This window comes from Pteropus alecto, unplaced genomic scaffold, assembly GCF_000325575.1.
Source record: "Pteropus alecto unplaced genomic scaffold, ASM32557v1 scaffold239, whole genome shotgun sequence".
Taxonomy (NCBI): domain Eukaryota; kingdom Metazoa; phylum Chordata; class Mammalia; order Chiroptera; family Pteropodidae; genus Pteropus; species Pteropus alecto.
Genome location: NW_006494613.1, coordinates 913,881 through 928,923, shown reverse-complemented (window position 1 = coordinate 928,923; position 15,043 = coordinate 913,881). Strand labels below are relative to the sequence as shown.

Below are 15,043 nucleotides of genomic sequence, written 5' to 3'. Positions count from 1 at the left end.
GCATTTTTCCGCTCGTGAATCTCAGGTGCCCTGGAAGCCTTGAGGTTTGCTTTGCACTTCCCGGGGTGGAAGCGGGGGCCTGAGAGATGCCAGGCCAGCGCGCGCCGAACCCGAGCGAGGGTCCTCCAGTTGCCGGGCCGCCGCCCGCGCCGCGGTGCTGTGGGAGGCGGCGGCTGCCCGGCCCCCGGGATCCTCGCAGCGACTTTGCGTAGGTTTGCGGGTGTCCAGGCCTCTGGGGCTTGGGAGAAATGTACGCCGACTACGTAGGTGGATTCGTGAATCTCGACTTTAGCTCTGGCTCTATAGGATTTTTTTTTTTTTTTAATTCTCCAAGATGGCGAACTGCCATTGATTTCTCTCCTCCTCCTATGGAGATTCATCGATATACCGTTATCCCCAGTTACGCAACATAGCTCTAAAAACGGGGGTGCTTTTAAGGGGCGTTCAGTAATCTGCGAAGACTAAGGGGACACTTCACTTCTTCAAGTCCCTCCCTTTTTAGTAAGGAACTAAAGCAGATTTATGCTTCACAGTGCCTGATTCTGTGACTTGGTTGCCACATGTGTGGGGAATAATTGTCACTAAGCCTCCAGTGCTGCTTTATTGTTTTGCCTCTTTCTGCACAAGGTTTTCCTAAATTGTGACATATATAGTACCATTCCCTTAATCTCTTAGCCTTAGGCTCCCTTCCCATCGAACGCCAAAATTCAGGCCCCCTATTAACGGATGCTACCAGTTATTCTTGTACTAGTTATTTAACATGGTTTAAGATCTGACTGTGTAGAACTCAGTCAGTGCTTGATGCTAGTACTGTAAATGTCTCCCACAACCGCAGTGGACTACAATTTTTACAGAGAATTGGCCTCTGGCGATCAACTTTTTTTTTCTGCAGTCCTCTTGTCTTTGTGTGAGTTCCCGCTGTCTGGCTAGGAAGATTGCGGGAGTATGCTTGGAAATGGCTGGGGCCTGCTATGACTCTGCAGTTCTGATGGGGGCGACGCCTTCCTTCTTATTCATGGAATGTTAGAATGCACGTTTTCTCCTTTCGGGTTCTGATAGCTACCTCAGTTTCTTTCCACTCCCCACCCCCCATTTTCTCTGTTCTTTCACCATTGCCTGCTGCAGTGCTACACACAGAATCTTCTGCATTTGCCTAGATTGCTGAGGGTGGGAGGGGAAGGTAAGTTGGGAAGAAAAAGGAGTAGTGGCTAGAAAAATAGGAGGGAAGTATGAATTTGGGAATGCGCTGAGGTCTTGGGAGTGAAGTTCATACTGTGGGGGAGATGTCACAAGCTGTTTGAAGCAGAGTAGAAGTAAACAGACATGCTAAGCATGGACTTTATTTTAGGAGACTTTTCAAGAAACTTTAAATTGGATGCAGTATTACTGTAATGTGACTATGATAGACAAGCTGTTGCTGAAAGTTTATAGATGAATCTTTACTATTACATAAGCACTTCAAGTCCCACTTGACTTGATACAGTTTATAAATAACTTTAAGTTTGTGGTTTATCTGGTGGCAACTACCAACTATTTAGAGATTCTTTTCATAGACCAGTCTTTAGATACCAGACTATACTAACTGTGAAATGTAATTAATGTAAAACATGTAATCATGTAGGATTAAGTAATTCTTTAGAAAAGACTGTAACTTGATTTTACATTAGTGAATGTCTTGTATTGGTTCTACAGACTTGGCACAGTCTTTCCTGTTACCCTAAGGACTGAAAGGAATTAACTGTAACTTCATGTGTTTTTCCCCCCCCCTTTTTTTTTGTGGGGGTGGGGGCAGCCAGTAGAAATAGATATGATTGTAGGAAAAGACCGAGAAGGTTTCTTTACCAACGGTTTGACTCTTGGTGCAAAGAAGTGCTCAGTGATCAGAGATAGCCTATACGTCGATGGTGACTGCACAATGGACATCCGGACAAAGAGCCAAGGTGGTGAGCCAACATACAACGTTGCTGTGGGCAGAGCTGGTAGAGGTAAGCAAGATACTCTTTTGGTTAAAACTTGCATGTCACAATACAACTTATTAAGAAATTTCTTTAACGTTTTGAATAACAGTGTTAGTCCATATGGCTATTAAGGTGTTTTTTGTGAACTGTCCAGCACTGAAGGGAGACACTCATTTAGATTTACTAAAATCTAACTCTACAGCAGCTGTATATATAGCTTAGTCTTTGAGATCCTGACTTTATTCTAAAATAGAATATTCATATCAATTCTCTAGTTTTAGTTTTAGTAAAATGAAAATCTAACTTTGTCTCCTGAACTGCTTGACACATCAATGATAATCTTATGGTGTATCCAGATTGTTAAATTGTTCATTTTGGTTACTTTAGTCCTTTTGAGTCTTTGACCTTTGGATCGTTTCCTTTGCTTTCTTGCTTACATTTTAATCATTTATTGCTCAGCATAAAAAAAAATAGGCTCATTTTTTTTTTTTTTAATTAGAAACATTGAGGAAGAGAGACATAATTAGAATAGGGGTTTTGGAGTAAGTTGTCCTGTTACTAGAATATTTTCAAAGACTAAGTGTGTTCGTGGTTTAGATTTGAAAAGTAGGAAATTAAATTTCGTTTACACATTTGATTTAGAAATTGTGGTGTTTCCTGACTTGTCAACCTTGCAGAAATTCTGCACTTAAGTCTCACTACTTTTTTGAAACTTTGAAAATTGAGGTTTATTATGACATATTATTACAAACTTATTAAATGTATTAACCTGTGCAAATATTGGTAAATAAAGAGGGCTTGTGTAGTCTCAGATAGCAGACTTGGCACATCTTAGACCAAATCTACCATGTGAAGGAACTTGAAGCTACTCTCAGTTATAATATACTATAATGGTCCTAATCAACTCCCTGATTGTCTTAAACGTCACTCTTTTTTCTAATATGTGTTGATGTATATGTGTACCTCTCTGTAGGAAAATTAGGTGACTGAAATAATAGATAAATCTCTAATATTAGTTGAACCTCAGATAAATGTTAAAAAGCATCAACCATGTGATGAAACTAGAATGAGATTTTCCAACCCTATAGCACTGCTGACATCTAGTGGCAGTGACTATAAAACCTGACATATACATGTATTTTGGGAACTAGACCTTTGAACTGTATCATAGTAGAACCTATTATTGGAAATAGTAAATTTATTTCAGGATTTTAGACTGAATTAAAAAGAAAGCTAGAACAGTGAAGATATCAGTAAGCACAAGCCTTAAGTACTTTTAATTTGGTCTTCTCTGAATAGCACTGGAAATATCTAAAATTTGGTCTTGGTTTTCCTCTGGAAGTAATAACACACATTTAGCCTCACTAGTAAGACTTTAATAGTTTGTACTTAAGCAAGATTGTTAAATTGGGAGAAATTTGTAAATAATCACCTAAGTTTAGGTTGATATTTTGAAGGCCAATATAATGTTTGTCATACTAACCAGGGTTTTTTACCCTAGAAGATAAATGGTCACACTTCCCCCACTCCCAGCTAGTATAAAGATATTTTTATAGAGTGTTATAGCTGCATCGATTAGACTTCCAAGATGCAGTTAATAGTTACAGTGTTTTTAGTATATATCTAGTTAGAAAGAACTAGCTGACTTCAGTGCTTGACAGTTCATGGAAAACTAATTTAATGTTAACTTTTAATCAGGGTTCTTGATCGGGGTTCTGTCTGCTAAACGTATGTGACTTTCTTGATTAACACTTCTTTTGAAACACTTTTCTTCTTTCTCTTTCAGTCTTGGTCTTTGTAATGGGAAAAGAAGGGGTCCATGGAGGCGGATTGAATAAGAAGGCATACTCAATGGCAAAATACTTGAGAGACTCTGGGTTCTAGCTGCTAGGCAGACTGTTAAGTATTAGGGAAAAATTGCTCTTAAACTTTCCTAGCCGTAAGCTTGAGTCTTAATTCTGGAAATTTTATTAGCAATGCAGGGTGATGGGGTATGAACCTGTGTCTCCTTTGTATCCCTCTGTTGGTGGGGAAAGGTGTCTTTCTTCCTGCCCCCCGCCACCCCTAAATAATTCTGTTCACTTTTGTTTTGTTTCCTTGTGTACTCCAGCATTGGTTATAGTCATGGGAAAGGAAGGTGTCCACGGAGGCACACTTAACAAGAAAGCATATGAACTCGCTTTATACCTGAGGAGGTCTGATGTGTAAGCAGCCTCTCCCCATCTACCTAGCAACTGTCTTCATCACCACCCCAATTATGGTCATAGTGCTACCAGACTGAATGGTAGCTAATTTCTTTACCTGTTTTTTCTAATGTCATGATTCCTGTTTGCCCAATGGATCATTTGTATGTTAACCACTGTATGTAATCAGTCCTTATCTGGCAACATAATTGCAGCACAATAATGATTTGCATGATACCTTGAAATTTGGGGGGAGGGGGCATGCCAAGTTGGGCATCACTTTGTCTTAGCAATTAATGGGATATTGATTACTAAAATAAGTTACTATTAAGTAAGATGCCGGTTGTACAATCTTTAATTTGATCAATGTCTTTTCAGCACTTTGAGCATTTACATAGCTCATTTAGTCTTCCTTTTGTAGCGCATGGTTGGGAGGAAAAAGTGCATGCATCTTTCTTTCATTCTCTTTTCTCACCTTCCCCCTCCGCACATAAGGTATTTGGTTTGCTTCCATCTTATTTTATGCCATGCCTGGTTTATTTAACCAATTAATAATTCGTTTTGTTGATGAGCTATTGAGAGCTGCAGTAGTTTGCTTTTAGTATTGTTGTTGCACTTGAGTAGACATACCTTTTTTTATAGAGTCTACAGGACATACAAATTGTGCAACTGCAAAATGAGAGCAAAAGGCACTTCCTCCCGTGATCCTAGAGTAACCATACTGATTGAATCCCCAGGAACATTCCATCATTGCAATAGCTCAGATTTTTGTTCCTGTCTTTTTCTTCGCACACCAGCTCTACTCTTTATTAAAATTGTAAAAGGCTGCCATTATGGACATTAGGTATCCCAACATAACCATCTGGAGTGTGTCCAGTTTGTTCTTCATAGGACCAATTTTTATTTGCAGCTTGAGTTTTTATATGAAGTTGCATTACTGTGGACTTGGCTGTCTTGTGATGAATTTTTTTCATATGTATTCTGTGCCATACTATTGTTAAAATGAACTGTTGCTATTGTGAGATGGATTTTAACTGACCTATAAAGGTTTCTTTCGAATGGCACTACTTTAGGGACATTCTAGTATTTGCTTCTATTGTTTGGGCCTTGTGGATAATGTACAGATTTAAAAACAAATCTTGTTGCTGATTTGTCCATTTCTTTCCCTGCACTTTGTTACATCTGGGATACAGTCTAACTCATCTGATTTAATATGCATTTAAAAAAATGCCATAACTATTAAACACCTTGTTTACAGACAGATGAAATAAATTTATTCCAACCAAATATTCTAGGCTCCTGTTGTTTATATAAATTGTTGGCTTACTATTACAGTTGATTTTTGACACAATGGGAATATACAGAATAGTCTAAACTCTTCTGCAAGCATAAAATCTTCATAAAAATTTTCAGCTGATGGCCTATTCCATTTCTTGTAGTATTTATTATAAATAAAATAAGTGCCTGGGAATTTCTTTTTAAAGGGCTTCCATCTATTAAAAATGGCTTTTAGTTATCTCAGACTAGTTTTCAGGCTTGTGAGAGAGGAAAATTGATGTATCTACTAGAAACTAAATATTTTTCTTCTGTTGCTGGTCTCTAGATGTGAAATCTAGTGCAGTGAGAGGCCCAGTACCAAGAAGGGTTTCTGCATTGTGGATTCTTCTGTGTTGAACTGTCATATGACTTTGGAGGCTGTGTTGGCAGGCTGAAGTCAGCCAGCTGGGATGGGACTCTCACATAAGAGAAGATACTCCTGAGGCAGCATATAAGATAACTAGGGTATTCTTGCAGTTCCTGGATTTGGAGTGACATGTTAACTATGGCTTACTTGTAAGTTAAGTTCAGTCCCTGAGGTCATAACGTCCCTGAGATGTGCTGAAGTTTAGTAAATATGTTAGTTTTAAACTGTTCAGATAAATCATTACCAAGCAGAAGGTCAGAGCAGAGGTGCTCAAAAGTTGGTGGGTCTAAGTGAAACTGGGGAGTTGGTTATAATGCAGAGTCTCAGCTCTGGAGTTTCACCCTGGAGAAGGAGATTCCATAAGCCCCCGAAGTCCCTTTAGAAATAGTTGCCAGGTCAGTCTGATTCTCTTTAAGCGGCCTGTATGCCATCCTTTGAGAAACAGTGGGTAAGGAGATGGGAATTAATCTCCCTGCCTTACTTAAACTAGACTATGTACAACTAAAAAAAAATTTTTGACAATGTTTTGAGGCAGTTCTGAATTTGTACATACAGGGTGTATGGAAGATAGGGATTTGGGGCTCCTTTGGTAGGTGGGCATACACTAGAAATTGTAAAACAACAAAAACCTCAACTTCTTGGTCTGTTAAGATCCCTGTGAGGAACAAATAAAAATTTGTTGGTCAAATGAAAATTTGGTGGTTGGGTTGCAATAATGAGATTTTATCATACTTTAGTTATAAAGAACTGTTAGGGTAACTAATTAGAAAGCAGCAACCAGAATTGTATGTAGGTTAAGGATATGTGTTTGGGGTGTGAGGAGAAGATAGTAGAAGGCGACTGTATCACTAAAACAATATATAATAAAACTAGATATTGGACCCCTACCCACAATTTCATTAGAAAAACACTTAGACAAACATGCACGTAGCTGTGCTTTGTACGTAGTTCTAGGAATTTTACCTAAGGAAATGGAGCTATAGAAATTTATACACCAGAATCCATCACACAGCATTACTTAATTAAACTTAGAAAACTACAAAATTTACCTATCTGGGTTATGGGTTATATAATTGATTATCCAGAGGATAAAATAATAGTCAAGGATAAAATAGTCATTGAAGAATGACATGAGAAAATGCTTATCAATGAATGTTAAATATAGGATATAAACATGACACAGTATAAACAGTTTATAATATGCATGTATTTTACATACATATTTTTGAAGGCAAAAATATCAAGATAAATTTATCTCTGCAGTAATTTTCCAGGTAACTCCTTTTGCATTCACAAAAATTTTAAATTATAAAATTATTTAATAGGAATCAGATTTAATTTTATTTAATGTCCTCTTTCAAAAGTTGTAGTTACACCATGAAGACATTATATCAGAATGATATAAGTGAATATCAGAACTAGTAACAATCTTAGTGCTATATAACTAAGAAGCTTCATGAATTTTAAAACTAAAAGTAACAATTTGTAGTTTCAAAAGGTAATTTTTGCTTCAAAAGAAATTCTAACTTGAACTAGGTCTTTGATCTGAACTGGATTAAAAACAGAATACAACATCTAATACACATTACAGTGACAACTTTTCCTCTTTAAAAATATTGTTTCAGGTATAATGTTTTATCATTGACTAATAATTATAAAAGCTATTAGTCGTCTATTTTTGTAACACACTGAGTTCAGTGTTTTGTCCTCATACCCTACCTTAGGTTAAATGAAATTATACAAATAACCAAACAGGTTTAGAAAGGTTATAGGACTATACAAGTATGTAAAATTCCAGAGCTTTGCTGACATCCATTGGTAAACTAATGTTCTGTTTTTCAGGCCTGTTTTATTTTTAAAAGGGGGTAGATTAAAATGAGGTAGTATCAGACAGTAGATGCTGAATTCAGACTTTTAGTTTCCTAAGTGGAAATATCTGGGTTTTTTTGGTTGCTTATAAGAATTTTTCTAAAAAGCAACAGAAAGTGAAATTCTCACTACTAGTGTTACATTTCTTTTAGAATCTGTTATATATATTTTTTAACAACAGAAGGCTCATGTACCTAGTGTACTTATTCTCTAATATGCTTTTGTTCACTAACAATTTCCCATGTCAGTGCAGCTATATTTATATATTTACTTTATCCTTTCAAGGCTGTGTAGCAGTCTATTGTAAGGATGTACTACAGTTACAACAGGGTACCATGAGGTACACTACTGTTGGAATGATTTTGGCTGCAGTTTTAACTTTTTGGGGAATTCCCTAATTGCTTTTGAGCAGTCAGGTACCATGTATAAAGTTCTAAGGTGATGTGTGTTTATCTGACCTAAATTACCACAATCATTATACCTTTATAGCACTGTGCATATAAAAATAAGGCTAATATGAGTAATACTACAGTACAACAAATATTTGCCAGTTCTTAAAGTGGAAAATGTATTTATTAACATTCAAACTCCCTTCATACAAGGCAATATAAAAATTCTTAGCATTTTGATTATACGTAAGTCTATTTTCTACAGTTACAATGATGTATATTTTAGCTTTTCATAATACATTGTTTAACTACATCATTCTGTTAAACAAAAGCAATTATTTTCAAATCCAATACTTGAACAGTTTCCTTGTACATAGTTTAGCAGGGCTAATTAGCATAAGATGCTCTTTATTAAAGAGGTATATGATCTGTGTATTAACAGTTGCTGAAGTTTGGTATTTTTGTATAGCATGTCCTTTTTGCTTTGATCACAACACAAAACCCTTAATGATAACTGAAATTCAGTAAGTTCAGAGGCATATTGCTTTAGCTAGTTAATCAAATTCATATATAACACTAGTATTAAAAACCTTAAAACTTAAAATTTGCACTAGTACAGACTTCCTATTAGGATAAGACTACTAGGGAATAGAAAGGAAAAAGACAACTTTGGGTTTTTCTGGGGTGCTGATAGGAGGATAAATGCTAAATTACCTGTTGCCTTTCACTAATGATGGCAATTTGAGGTAATACCAGAACAAATATATTCCAACTCAACAATTCTAGGTAAGTAACTTGAGATGGAATTTGGCTTCTCTCATGCTAGGTGGCCACAGCACTGACCTTGTGTGTAAAATGCAAAGTGTGCATATTATAATCTAGGTCTTAATTGCAAGCTATACTGAGGATTTTAAAAAATATTTTGGATATATTTCATTCCAAAGTAAGAGTTGATTTGATGCTTGAGTTACAGCACCAGTCTATTATTAGTGAAATGAAGTACACTCCTGCCGATAAATACCAGATCAAAAAAACCTGTTTCAATAATCTGATTACACTGTAGATTATTAAAAAATAAGTTATTTCTACACCAATCTCTGAAGGGAGCAAAAAAATCAAATTATATACCTAAATAAACATTTTTAAAAGGAAATAACCCAGTCTCCCTCTGAAGGTCAGACAGTATTTGCTATGTTGTAATCCTGTTCACCATTAGACTGCAGCTGGACCACAACACTGTGTTCATTAATTTCGTTTTCTGCATCGCTACTGTCAGTATCTTCATTGTCTTCTTCCTCATAGTCTGAAGATTCTGTCAAGTTCTGATGTGAGCGGGATTCCGACAAAGCCCCAAATGACTGGGTGCTGACAGAAGCCATAGGTCTAAGTAAAGGGGTATGTTCTGACACTTCATTTTCTTCTTGACTACTATCTGTGTCAGAGTCTGAGTCGCCTTGAGAAGAAACAACTTTTTGCTTGCAGACTGGACAGGTTTTTTTTGTTTTAGTCAACCAGGGGTCTACGCACTTACAATGATAGGCTGTTGAAGCAAGAGTATACATCTTTAGGTAGTGTACTGTGGTTGAGAACATTTTTAATCTCTTACCATGTTATTCATGTTCTGATACATACATCATGCAGGGATGAGAAGAAAAGTTTGTAAATTTTTATAAATGTATCCTTATGAGACTATTAATTAGTACAGGGCCTAGTTTACTAATTAGTACTAGTATACTAGTTACTATTTTCTGTCTCCTAATACTGAACCTACATATAAATTTACTATGTAAATTCAAAGCAATATGTCATCATTCATACCATGAGAACAGGGAAGGATTCTGAGCTTATCTCCATCTTCATACTCATCCAGACAAATGGCACATACATCATATTCATCTCCTATGACAGAAAACAGTAAATAAAATTCATTTAAAGTTGTAGAGAAGTATTCTTAACTAATCTTTTCAAGTTAGGTCTCCCTCAGTTATTTTAAATGCCTTTTGATTTATCTATAAATGATACTTTTTGTTTGTTTTCTGTCTGATCAGGGACCTACTTCAACTTCAAGAACCTGAAATTTAAAATATTAACCTTTTACCTAAAATTAAAAAATGGATGTCAAATTTGTTTACCTTTATTACTTTTGCAAAAGATTTTTATAAAAATAATTCCATTAGTGTTTTATATAACTATTCAAATGCTGGTTTTGAAAAAAAATAATGGCAAAGACAATGAAATTCCACTTTTTAGATTTCTTAAAGTCTCTGGGTCATTTTTTAAGTAAAAACAGAAACATGTTAGAACATACTCAATTTTTTAAAAACTATGTTAGTGGATAAAAACACATTTGGAATGGACACATTGAGCTTCAAATTTCCATTCCAACATTTACTACTTCTGTGGTTGGTGCCTGGCAAGTTAGCTTTTGACATCCAGTTCTTCTATCTGTAAAAAAGATTCTATCTATGTTGCAGGTTTGTGAGAATGAATTGAAATAATGTCAGCAAAGGGCCAGGCAAATAGGTATTCACTAAATGGTGTTTATTATTAACATCACCGCCCTTTTAATTTCTGATTGTTGAACATCACCTTTAAATCCTGAAAGTTGTTTAAATCATAGTTCTTTACAGAATTCAAGCGTAGTTATAAGTTTTTAAAGAAACTATCAGTCTTAAATCATATGGCACTTCCAGTCTTTTTGAGTCAGTGGTGGCTTTTGTATGTAGTGGCAGTGACCATCGGGACTGCTTTCAATTCACTGTTTTTCATTAAATAAATGTTAGGTAGTAAAAACTTACAAAAATCCCAGAGAACTAACAACAGTTAAATTCATTGCCCAACCCCCCACACAATAACAACCTTGGGAGGCATGTGAGAATAAAGCTAGAATCTGGATAGAAAGGCTGGATGAACATGATACATGAAGATGAGAATGATAGTTCTATCGAAACAATCTTAACTTCCTTTACTCATTTAAAATAGCACATTTAGGAGGGGTCCTAAATAGAAAGCTTTAATGAAAATTACATTTTTCATTATCATTTATCAGTAGAAAAAATCATTTTTGTACAGTATCTTGAATATGGTTACTGTCGTATCCTATCACATACGTTCTAAAACAAATTAAAGATTCTGTGTTAGAACCTCTTGCGTGGTATTTGGTGAGAATGATAATACCCATCTCAAATTATTAAGAGACTAAATGACTCCAATATATTTATAATTATCGGTAATTATACAACTGATCCATTTACATAGACTTTGAGGACAGTTTTAATACATTGAGCGATTTAGTCATGACTGATTTCATACAAATCTAACTTTCAGTCTCATAATTTTGTGATAATGTCCATTAAAAACATAAAATTAATACAATTGAACAGGAACAGACTCATCCAAAGCTATGCCAAGGCTCTAAGCTTCATTTCATTAAGGTAGGAAGGTTATCCTGCATTATCCAGGTAGGTCCAATGTAATCACAAAGACCCTTAAAAGTATAAGAGGGAGGCAAAAATGTTCAGTCAGGGAGATGCAATGTTACTGACTCTGAATATGGAGGGGAGGAGGGTCACAAACTGAAGAATATGGTGGTCTCTAGAAGCTGGAAATGGCAATGAAATAGATTCTCCCATAGTCCCCAGAAAAGAAGCAGTCCTTCCTACATCTTGATTTTGGCCCAGTGAGACCTGTGTCGGACTTTTACAGGTCTGTAAGATAATAAATTTGTGTTGTTTTAAGTCACTAAGTTGGTGGTAATTTATCACAGCAATAGGAAATGAAAACAGGTAATATCTGAGTTAGCCTTATATGGAATTGATGCTTCAGGGCCACTGAATTGTTCCAAGTAATGGATTTATATTGATCTCTCCCTTATTTTCTAGCCACTGCATGCACTTTGAAGATGACAGGTCGAGATTCAAAAGTGTAGTTTGTGACCATGGACCAGACTGGAGCCTGCCTAGTGCTCTGTAGAGCATTAACGCCCATGGCCTTGGACTTGTGATGAAATGGTAAAGCACATCTTAGAATGCCTGGGTTCTCATCTTGATCATTTTATTACCTATGTAACCTTGTGCAAGACACTTAGCATCTCTGTTTCACTATTCTCAAAGAAAAACAAATATTAACTTGTATGTGTTTTAGGATTGTTGTGGAATAAAAGTGATAATGCAAGGAGAGTACATAGTGTTTGGTGCATACAGTGCTTCTTAACCAATCTCCACCTGATGAAACTGGCCCAATAGACATACTGGCTTATGACAAGGCACACTGAAAGCTATGGCTAGGAGGCTGCTAATACCCCCACGTGCTTCTGTCCCATCAGATGAATGTGCTTACAAAGAACTAGTGGCAGTGGTCACTGAACCCATTTGTTATACTTATGGTAATTGTGTAATTTAAATACTCATTGGCCTTTGAACTGTGATGATAAAAGACGTCTGGTTTTATTTGAAAGCTAGGCTGACTGTATTAGGAACACAATAAAAAAAATAATTGCTCCTTTGATCCCTCTCCCGCCAAAATTTGATTAAGTTATAGGTGAGAAATCTAAAAAGTTGGATAAATATATATTTATAAAAAACAAGAATGAAAGCAGAATCCAATTTCTGACCTATTTTAAATATTTTTAGTTTAAAAACTAAAAATAGAAAACGTATCATGTACCATTACAATTTGGAAATCTAGTCAGTAGATTCACAATCTAGATCACGGCAAACGTGACTGGTGAATGGATTTATATTTATTTTTAACTTAAAGATAAATTTAAGGTATTTACTTCTTTATGATTTACAACTTTAGCAGTTAAAAAAAATAACCAATTTGTCCACTGGTTTTGGTAGCATAAAAGAACTATAACAAATACTAATAAATATTAGTTTTGTTAGTATCAGCACCATGCTAGATAGTTTTATTGCTTAGTATAAACTGGTAGTTCTCAACTGGAGATGATTTTGCTACCCTACCCTCCAACCCCCCACCCCAGGACATTTGGTGGTATCTGGAGACAGTTTTGATTTTCAAAACTAGGATTTGGTGCTACTGGCATCTAGTATGCCAGGGATGCTGCTAAACAATCTACAATGCTCTGGACAGCCCCGCAAAGAATTATCCCATCTAAAATGTCAATGGTGCTGAGGTTGAGAAACCCTGATATAAAACCCCTCCAGGCTTTATCAAACACAGACTTTGCTAATTTACTAGTTTAGAAGTAGGAGGGGAGAGATTCATGTTTGTTATGTTAAAAAAATATGGAAGCACTTCTGCCTGGAATGTTTTTGGCATTACTGTTATTTGAATAATGTTTCAGAAAATTTTCAGGATGGCACTTTTAAAGTCTCATCAATCTGGAAATGTTATAGTATGTAGGTACATAAAACTTTGATATTCCCCTCTAAATCTATTCCTCCCTAGTTTCCCACAAAACCTTGGGTCATCAGGTACAGCAAAGGCACTGACCCATCAGAATAGGAAACACACAAAGACTTAAGGCAGCCATTGCAGTGGTATGAATTGATTATCAGGCCTAGGTGTAACCCTGATGCCTCTTCCTCTTAGAGCCTCCTCCATTCAATCTGTCAGCAAGTCCTATAAACTTTTATCTGTAAAACACACATCCTGAATCTCTCCCCTTCTCTTGGTTTCCTCAATTACTCTGGTCCAATAGCCTAGGTTACCATAAAAGCCTCTCTAATCTTCCTTCTATTCTTGCCCCATGAGGTTTTTCCTCCATATCAGCCAGGGTGATTTTTTTTTTTTAAACATCACATCATGTCAAACCCATTTAAATCATTCTTCATCTCACTAAGAATAAAATCTGAGCTCCTTATGATGGCCTTCAAATAGCCATCTATGATCTGCCTCCCTCTCCCACCTCATCTTACACCATTCTTGCTTCAACCACACTGGCCTTTCAGTCTTGAACAAAGGAATATGACAGGCAGGCAGGGACCTGCATTTAGCCATGTTATAACGAAAACATCTGGACGTGAAATTAGATATAGAAAGAGGAATCACCATTTCTAGAAATGACTCAAAAGCGAGCTAGTTTGAAATAATCTAGTCATAATACATACAAACTGATGCAAGCTTAACTGTTCAATTTTATAACAAACTAGCCCAGGCCTAGGATAGGTTTCCTCAAAGTAAGAGAGTGAACATTTAGAGTTAAACATATGGCTTAATATGTACCTTTTAAATAATATGACTAGAGAAAATGCTGCAATGGATTCATGAGCTTCAAAGCAAAAACTACCAATCTTGCAGAGAAAATGCCTTGCCATTTATTTCCTGCTTTGCCAGTAAAGAAAACTGGCAGCTCTTTCTAGCAAATAAAAATAAGCAAATCTTATCTTCTGTTCTCCCCTCCTGCATAGCGGTTCCCAAGAAATAGGAACAAGACAACAGGATAAAATATTTTTATTTTAAAGCCAGATCTGTTTGAGAAATCTTCCTGTTTATTTTTAAGTCCTGAGCAAAGGAACTAATATTTACTTTTAAGGTTAGATTAAAGGCAGTTCGTTATATGTAATTATAGAAACTAAGCGTGCCTTAAAAGGTACAGTAAAGAAATAAAAATTATAAAAGTTAAGGTAATGCTCCATTTTTATTTAATCTGCTATAAAATGCTATATTGCTTTTTTCCCAGCCTCTGAAATAAAATCTTTCTCCTTCTATACATATCTTAGAAAATTTCAATGATTAAGCTATAAAAGAAAAATGCCTGGAACTTTAAAATTCCAAATATGAAAACTTTTTTTAAAAATCATTTTTATCTCAGGGATCTAGCTCCTCAATATACTTGATGGGGTAGGTGGGATAGCTCCCACAGAGACATAAGGATTTTTCATCTGCTATGAAACATGGTATGTGGTAACCAGTCTTACGGTTACAGACTTGGAAAAATGTATTCATTGGATGACACAAGAAATTCAGGAAACCACAATTTCAATCAAAGAACAG

General features: G+C 35.9%; 2 protein-coding genes across 5 annotated transcripts in view; one reads left to right on the top strand and one right to left on the bottom strand.

The window, feature by feature from the left end:
* PFN2 (profilin 2) overlaps nt 1–12,264 on the top strand; it is a 13,176-nt gene extending 912 nt beyond the window's left edge. The window contains exons 2-3 of one of the 3 annotated variants that reach the window (XM_006926212.3): nt 1,793–1,985; nt 11,965–12,264. In XM_006926212.3, coding sequence (XP_006926274.1) covers nt 1,793–1,985; nt 11,965–12,011 — 240 coding nt within the window. In that variant the 3' untranslated portion in view covers nt 12,012–12,264. Of the gene's footprint in view, nt 1–1,792; nt 1,986–3,744; nt 5,429–11,964 lie in introns of those variants that run through there. The other 2 variants (XM_006926210.3, XM_006926211.3) reach the window with 2 other exon arrangements.
* Nucleotides 8,238–15,043, bottom strand: part of RNF13 (ring finger protein 13) — a 142,648-nt gene continuing 135,842 nt past the window's right edge. For both annotated transcript variants that reach the window (XM_006926214.3, XM_006926213.3), the window contains exons 9-10: nt 9,902–9,982; nt 8,238–9,623 (exon numbers count right to left, since the gene is read on the bottom strand). In XM_006926214.3, coding sequence (XP_006926276.1) covers nt 9,259–9,623; nt 9,902–9,982 — 446 coding nt within the window. In that variant the 3' untranslated portion in view covers nt 8,238–9,258. The remainder of the gene's footprint in view (nt 9,624–9,901; nt 9,983–15,043) is intronic.